Raw genomic sequence first — 8,859 nt, 5'->3', positions numbered from 1 at the left:
TCATTATGCCATGATCACATGGATTCTTTTGGGGGTGAGTTTCAGACCCTTATTGGCCAGGTTTAGTGTGGTAACAAGTTGACCCAAACCCGTATTTTTTATCATGAATCTGAATCACAATGCCAAGTTGAACTCAAACAGAACTGAATTCGAGTCTACTAATGGTTCAATTGTTATTCACCTGAACGAGAGCACTTAGAGAAAGATGTTTAGCTCTCGCTAAACGAAGATATGAAGTACACGCAACTCACCTCTGAGAGTGTTAATAAGTAATGATATTCAGCTCTTGCTAAAGAGTTGTTCAACGTTATAAACACCTGCAAAGAATGTTAACAACTGAAAATTTCAGTATTTACACAAGAAAATAAGTTGTACACTCATCAAAAAAAGATTTACATGGTTATCTAATCTTAAATAACCAAATAGGACAGATTTATTGATATTTTATAATAACTACCTCAAAATTCATTCTCGTGCAAATTTCGGATCGATTGATTGATAGTGTAATGTTGTTTATATTAATAAGGCATGGCCATTAAGCTCTTTAAACAAATCAAAACATTTGTGAGGGAGGAATACCCCGACCATATATTACACAAATCGTTAAACTTCATACAATTTCATTTTAGGCGACCAGGAGATAACAAATTGAACAAATTCCAGAATCAACAACCGATCCAAGGGAAGGTTACCACAGGCTGAACAGCTAAATTTCAGCTGCATGCCACCATGATTGACAATCAACAACTCAGCAGATGATGATCAAGTTGAAGTGATGAATCTCATTCACAGGCTGGTTTAGTGTCAAAGCTACTCAAGCAGATGGCAAAGGCTTGGAAGGTAGAGAGCGGATAACGGTAATCCATGGTGAATATGTCTTTTCCAATCTTTCCAAATTGCAGGATTACCTTGTCTTGCTCCTCAGCAGAAACGTTATGAGATGGATCAACAGCAGCTACAAGCTGAAAGTTTTTAACAGAAGCCACAGACACACGGCCCTTGAAATTTAGGCACCAGCACTGTAGCTGCTCATGCCATCGTGGAGCCTTGTTTTTCAGTTCTAATTGCTCAGTTGAAACTTGGGTCGATATTAGTGGCTCTGATAAGCTTGCAGAGTTTAAATCGGGGACTGGAACTTTTTCTTTCGCTGCTGGTGATGGAGAAAAAGGTTCATCAAATATTTGAGGGAAAGAAGTCGGAGTTGGGGCGTTGCCCCCTTCCTGAATTGCTGAGACGGGAATAGAGTTCATGACACAATGCATTCTTCTCGGCCCTCTAGTGCAAAGGACGTTCAGCTCGTAGGAAACTGTGCTAACAAGATAGCTACAAGCTGGAACTCTTGGTGACACCTGCTTAGAATGAAATCTTCTACTAGATTGACAATTTTGTTGAATTGCAGCATCATGGGGAGGTTGGCTGTCATATATGGTGAACTTGGTACCCAAAAAATTGGACCTGCCAAAAGTACAACATCAAATATTAGAGAAGATCATAAGAAGCAAGGAGAAAATTGAAAAGAAGGTAAGGTTTCTATCGACCAAAAGCTTGCCTCAGTTTACCAACATATTTATTGCTGGCTCGAGAAAAATCATCTGTGGCCAAGGATATGATAAAATCAGTGCCTGTTGCCCTTCTTATCCTTTTGGCCGCTAATAACAACTTGTTATTGTCATTCTCTGCTGTACAATTAAAGCCAAAACAAGCTTCTCAAATAGAATACCAATAACTCGTTCTCCATCAAACTTCAGTGAGACGGATCAACAAACAGATCATGAAAGGATGAAAACAAAGCAAAATTTTGGCTTTGACTGCATCAAAAGGTTTAAAGTTCATTTCTATCTTAATCAAGCACCATTTAAGTTATATATATAGGTAAGATTTTATATCCGAGCAAGGTGCATTCTGCCACACACTATATTAATGTTAACAATTATGCTGATACCAAGTGGCTAATTTCACAAAGGAAATATAAAGACACAAAATGATGCGGACACCTACAAAGTAAATGACAATAAAATATTTATAAAATAACTCTTGAAGTTTAACATCCATAGACACTAATGCCAATCTTTTAAAGATCAATTTAAAGTTGAGAAATATGATATCCGTTCATTTTAGAAAAGGATGGAAGGTTTCAGCAATGAAATAACTTACATGGTACCAGACCAAAGTACAAGAGATATGTAGAACTTTCTTTGTTCCTCCTTATAAAGCATTGTATTGGAGAATCACGTGGACCAGGCTATCCATACACACAAAAGGAAAAGAACATAAGAAACGTAAGAGAGTAGGGAAGAATTAGGGTGACGGATTTATTACCTGCTTCAATGAAATAGGAAATGTGATCCTTCCACATTGTTCAGGAGTCTTGACAATCTCTTTTGTAATCGACCTCCAAGATTTACATACAGAAGCACAGAAGACAACAACAGCTCGGTCAGGCCAAGATGTTTCACTCTCTTCAACCCTCTGGATTATGTCAAAAAGCAATTCTTGTGGAAGATTTGCCCATTGTCCCTGTTGAATAAATTCAAATGTAGTTGCAAGAACATCTGGAGCAATATGTGACTTTGTTCGACTGAGCCGAAGCTTGCTTTCTGCACTTCGCTTAGATGTGCTTCCTATTCCATCTCTCATCTCCTTGAGTTCACGGACTATGCTTCTCAACAACATGTTCTCACGGCTTACCAATCCTCTTCACAGCACAAAACCACAACAATCCAAACAAAATTAAAATGCTTCTACATTCCATTCTAACATGCTTTAATATATTCCACTGAAGTGTTCTTATACCAACAAGAATAGGAAAGCCAAAGACTGATAAAGAAACTGATGTGAAACAAGCCAGTTCTAAGGGAATGCTCACAAATAAAGAAAGCCCAGATCGTAACAATGAAGAAACCAAGAATTTCTACGAACAAGAATAGAACCAGGAAATAGAGCACACACAAGATATAACATGGTTCGATTAAAGTGTTAACAAACTCCATTCTACATCCACAAAAAAACCAAACTATCAACAAGAACAAATTATCTCTCATAAGAGTTAAGGAGACTTCCCAATGAGTTACAGAAAATATCAGGTACGTAATTTCACAAACACACTTGCATGCACTGTTATGTAACCATAGCAAGGATAAAAGACTATATACAAGCCTTAACAACATAGCATACTAACTGATTTGTAAATGAAATCAGTTACATAACAGCTGGAGAACAAACAGACACTGAGCAACTCAAACACCAAGTATAGATGAGGATACTGAAACACAATACAGACTAAAGCTTTGGTCCTAAAGAAAAACTCTGCAGTTGATAGAATAGATAGGTGATATGACAATGCTAGAGATAGTCAATACATCTTGTTGACCGAGCCAAAAACAACAAATCTCCACCTTGGTTCATGAACAAGCTTCTCTAACACTAGACAGGGAACATGTACAAGCCCAGAACAATACTTAATCCCCAACCATACCCAACTAATGGTAGAACTTAAAGTTTGGAAGCATTTCTGTAATCGTATCAAAGGGACTATAGTTTGTTGAAATATTATTCACCTTCACAAATTCTTTGGCAATCTCCTCTCTTACAAAATGCAACTTAGTGCCAGTCATGACAAACTTGGTTCTTTGATAACTGTCATCACAATGCACTATGACAATTTGGTCGTGCATTCTCAGCTCTTCAACAAAACCCTTGAGCCACAAGCTTCCTTCACAACTTTGATATGGCCATATTCTCAACTTCAGTAGTAGACAAAACCACACCTTCTATAACTTGTCTTCCAACTAATAGCCATAAGTAATGAAAACATAACCTGCGAGAGATATCCTAGTATCTAGACATCCAACATAATTTGAGTCTAAAATGTGTACCAAAGCAATTGATCTAACAGTAACTCTAGCTCCACCACAAACTGAACTCTGCCATGAGACCCCCTTCAAGTGCCTCATAACTTAATCAACTTAAGAGTCTGTCAGTTTTCCTACCCAAGATTTGAAATAAATTTGCTCATAATACTCATAACATAAGCAGTATCAAGTCAAGTGCAATAATTGCATACACCATAGATTGCATATGAATTGTATCTAAATAACCACACTCTTCATCTGTCTTAGGATATTGTTTACAACTTAGCTTCAAATGCTAAGTTAAAGGTGAAGAAACAGTTTTCAAGTTTGTCATTCCAAACTTATCAAAGACAATCTTAAGGTGGATCTCCAAGCCAGGTATAATAGCTTCTTTTTGTCTCCCATGATCTCAATCCCAAAGACCTACTTTATTATTTACTATTCAACTCAATCTTCACCTTCTCAACTTCAGACTTACTACTGCTTTCTATTAAAAAATATCATCAACATAGAGCAACAATATTACAGTGAGTGATTGTCAGGTAAGAGTTTGAAATAAACACACTTATCAAACTTGTTTCACATGAAACCATCTGAGTAATAAACACACTTACCATTCACCTCAAACCCTTATGGTTGCTTCATAAAAATGGTTTCCTAAAGATTTCCGTACAAGAAGGCAGTCTTGACACCCTTTTGCTCCAATTCAAAATCAAACTCGGCAAATATGAGTATCTACTTGGATTTATGCTTTACTATGGGGGAGAACACGTCATTATAATGAATCCCCTTCCTTTGAGTAAAATCTCTAGCAATCAATCTTCCCTTAAACCTTCCCTGGTCAATTCCTAAAATTTCATCATTTATTTTTAAAAATCCATTTACAACTGATCAATCTTTGCACCAACAAGTCTCCTTATCAACCTACAAGTATGATTATCATGATGTGTCTTCATCTCTTCATTCATGTTGTTCAATATTCCTTCTTCTCCTGGCTTGCTAAAGCAAATTTAAAGCAATCGGGTTCATCTTACAAAATACCTCACTGGCTACCACAAGAGAAAATACAATTAAATTTGCATATTCATACTTTTCTGGTGGTTTGATGACTCTCCTTGTCCTTCCTTGTGCTACACTTTAACCATCATCAACTTGGTGCTCTTTAGTAAGATCTTCTCCAAACTCATCATGGTCTGTCAAAAGAAAATCAGAGAAAGCTCTTGGCACTACCTCAATCAAAGATAGATTTCTTTTTCTCAGCATCTCGACTGTCAACAAACTCAAAAACCTTTGATTTATAAGCGATCACAATCTCATTGAAAATAACATGATAGTTGATCATACACTTCTTGAATCTCAGTTCAAGACACCATGCTTTGTATGCCCTCACCCCTTCATGATATTCTAAAAACATGCATTTACCAGCTCCTACTATCAGCTTATCTTACCTAAGATTCTCAAATTTTTAAGGTTAGGAGAATGAACTAACCAGATTTCCACAGTAGTCTTTCTCTCCAGAGTAGTTGATTGATCAAATAGGCAACAATCGCAATTGCTTCAACCCAAAAGATACTCTGCACTATGCAACATACATCTCACTCTTCAAAATGGTCCTATCAAATCTGTCTATTAGGGCATTTTGTTGAGCAATTCCAACCATAGTTCTATGTCATGTTATACCATTCTATTTACAGAAGTTATTGAATACCTCTAAACAAAACTCAAGACTATAATTATTGTTCTAAATCTCTTTACTCTTCTCCCCGTCTCATTCTCCATTAGTCGCATCTAGATCTTGAAATGCTCAAAAGCTATATCCTTGGTCTTCTAAAAATAGATTCATAATTTCCTTTAGTAATCATTACTCTTTATAGGAAATACCTTGTCCAAGACTGTGACAGAGTTCTTTATGGTACTCAGAGATCATCGTGAACATAATCCAAAGTCTCTTTTGTTCTTTGTTGTGTTGTATTGAATTTGACCTTATAGGCTTTAGCACAAACGTGGTATTGACAACACTTCAACTTCTCAAGTGTTTTATCAGCAAATAACACCTGCTTTTGTAATTCAACCAAACCTCTTTCACCATATGAACTAACCTTTTGTGCTATAATTCAATTCTTAACAATTTTTCTCACCAACAAACACTAAACCAGTGAATATAGTACCCTCCAAGGAATACAAGTCATTTTTCCTCATACCCTTCATGACAATCACAAACTTTGCATCACCTCTATGTTGTAAATAATAGATTATTAGGATAAAAAATTATTTTAATATCTCCATAGTAATTATGGAAAAATATCTTCAAAACCTTTCTATTTATTTCAACATATTTGTATTACCTTTTTCAAAGATTTTGGTTATTACAAATAGAGATGATGAGAGTGTAATTTGTGTGATTGATATCAATAAAATAATTCTTTATTTTCGTACCATATTTCAAGTTTGTATCAAAGCTCTTGTTGCTATTGCCTTGTTAACCATCGTTGTTCACCATCATCATTGAGGTTAGTGGTTGGCCAAAGAGGTGGTATATGTTTACAAATTTTATGGTGACACTTTTTTTTCAGTTGCAAAGATGGTCTGTGTTAACTTATTCATAACAATGGTTGCTCTTCCACCTTGGCCTCTTTATCTACCAGATGTCAAAAATGTTTTTTTAATGGTGATTTGTGAGAAGAAATCTATATAGAGCAACCTCCTGGTTTTGTTGCTTAGGAGGAGTCTTTTGGATTGGTATATTGTCTTCACAAAACTTTATATGGCCTCAGGCAGTCTCCTAGGGCTTGGTTTGACAAATTTAGCATTGTTGTTCAACAATTTGCTATCGGAATGAGGCAGATCATTCAATATTTTACCATCACACAAGTGTTGAGTATATCTATCTAGTAGTATATGTTGATATTGTACTTAAAAGCAATGATCAACATGGCATCTCACAGGTAAGGCAACACCTTTGTCACCACTTTTCAACAAATTTGATGTGAAACAAGTCAATACAATGGTAAAGCTCACCAATCAAGAACTTCAAGAAACAAAGAAACAAAGCACGCACAAGATAGAACATGGTTCAATAAGAGTGTTAACCAACACCAATCTACATCCACAACAAAGCCACACTATCAACAAGAACAAGTTCTCTCTCAGAGTTACAAAATACTCTCTCAATTTCTCTCAAAGTGTTACAAAATACTCTCTCGATGAGTTACAACAAACTTCAAATATGTAATCTCACAAATATACTCTCATAAACTGTTATGCAACCATAGCAAGGATATATGACTATATACAAGGCTTAACAACATAACATATTAATTGATCTTAACAGAAATCAGTCACGAAACAGCTAGAGAACAAAATAGACAGTGAGTAGACTCAAACACCAAGTACAGATGATGATACTAAAACATGGTAAAGACAAAATTTTGGTCATATGGATAAACTCTCCGAAAGATAGAACAAACAGACGATACAGCAATACTTGAGACAAAACATACAATTGTTGACTGGGCTGAAAAGAACAATTGAAACAATGACACACCGGCACATACTAACAATTCCACTATAGTTGTTACTAACAAGAAGTAAAAAGCCAAAAGCTGATAAAGAAACAATCACAATTTGTACATACTTATGCTTTGGTGTAAGTACATTTTAGATTCACAAAGTTTGCCAGAGAAACTTATCAAAGTCAAGATAAGTTTTTTATTTTAATTTACTACAGTCGATCTTACAGTATCAACGAGTGCTAAATAAAGGTCCTGTTTAGATAAACTTCTTCATAAGCATGTAAAAAAAGCTAAGATCAACTTATGCGTTTAACTTTCTCCAGAAGCTAAGGTACACTAGTTAATTTTAACTTGAAGAGAAACTAAATGCGCTCTTAAGTTCATATTCCCTTCTCCTAAAAGTATTTATACAGAAGGTTATACAAATAAGGACCGAGTAGTTTACCTAAATAAATAATCATCTCACTCCTACATAACATACATACACAGCACGTAGACATGGCTATATATTCAATGCTTGCAACTTCAAGACAACAACTAGAAACAAGCCATCCCCAAAATTAACTAATATTGGGTCATAATCAAAATAATTTAATAATATCATAACGATTTGTGCTTTTACTACTGACAAGGTAATACAAACAAAACAAAAAATGTTGCAGTGTCAAAAAAAAAACCTCATCAACTCTGCAGTCCTTACAAAATGTAACACGTTCTGTCGTTGAAATCAACTTAATAGACGAGAATCTATTTTCATACCAAAAATAATAATAAAAACGAAGAGAGAGCATTGATCCAAAAAGAAAAGCATGAAAATTCCTATCAATGGTAGAGAGAGTTCAGAAGGTCGCGAGCAAAAGTGTGAGAGAAAAGAAGAAAGCTTCTAGAATACGGATCCAGAAACAGTAAAAACAGAGAAACACGATTAACCGATATGAAGAAGGAAAGAACAGTGTTCTCTGATTTTGTAGAGAAAGTAAAAGGAGAAAGGAGTATTACCCATGTTATACTCCAACGCCACTATCAATCACCGGCCACCGCTACCGCCACCGGGGGTCCAAAATAAGATCGCAAAAACGTGTGGTTTGAAACGGATGCACATTATCTTTCCACCATTTTTTTAAAATTATTTTTAGTAGAAAAAGTGAAGCATGATTTATTTATTGGATGAAATCTAGTGCAGGAATCTCCACTGTTCATAAAGTGTGACTCCCTACACGTGGCCTTTTTCTGACTATTGCTAGAGAATAATAATAAACTCATGTGCTATACAAAGTAAATATTTATATAACTAAAATTTACAATAAATAACATATAATAATAATAATAAATAAATAAATAGAAACTAGTTGTAAATTTTATAGAATGTATAAACTAAAATCACATAAAAATAGAAATTGTGTACCAATCAATCTTGCAACTTATATTCCTTAACCAAATTATCTAAGGTTCAAATCGTGATAATATCATTTTAAATATAAAATAAATCATGTTGT

General features: G+C 35.1%; 1 protein-coding gene across 2 annotated transcripts; it reads right to left on the bottom strand.

The window, feature by feature from the left end:
• Positions 1–495: 495 nt before the first annotated feature.
• Positions 496–8,515, bottom strand: LOC114177983 (tubby-like F-box protein 2). 2 transcript variants are annotated; one of them, XM_028063620.2, is made up of 5 exons: positions 8,363–8,515; positions 2,320–2,695; positions 2,155–2,242; positions 1,550–1,679; positions 496–1,455 (listed from the first exon to the last, which is right to left on the bottom strand). In XM_028063620.2, exons 2-5 carry the CDS (start codon positions 2,671–2,673, stop codon positions 783–785), a joined length of 1,245 nt encoding a protein of 414 aa, XP_027919421.1. In that variant the 5' UTR covers positions 2,674–2,695; positions 8,363–8,515; the 3' UTR covers positions 496–782. The 2 variants fall into 2 exon arrangements, with proteins under 2 accessions (XP_027919421.1, XP_027919419.1); XM_028063618.2 differs by lacking the exon at positions 8,363–8,515 and adding an exon at positions 8,041–8,317.
• Positions 8,516–8,859: the final 344 nt, after the last annotated feature.

This window comes from Vigna unguiculata, chromosome 3 (assembly GCF_037176805.1).
Source record: "Vigna unguiculata cultivar grain cowpea cultivar isolate G323 ecotype 2 chromosome 3, ASM3717680v1, whole genome shotgun sequence".
Taxonomy (NCBI): Eukaryota; Viridiplantae; Streptophyta; class Magnoliopsida; order Fabales; family Fabaceae; genus Vigna; species Vigna unguiculata.
Note: the sequence above shows the minus strand (reverse complement) of the source record. Positions and strands in the feature narration are given on the sequence as shown.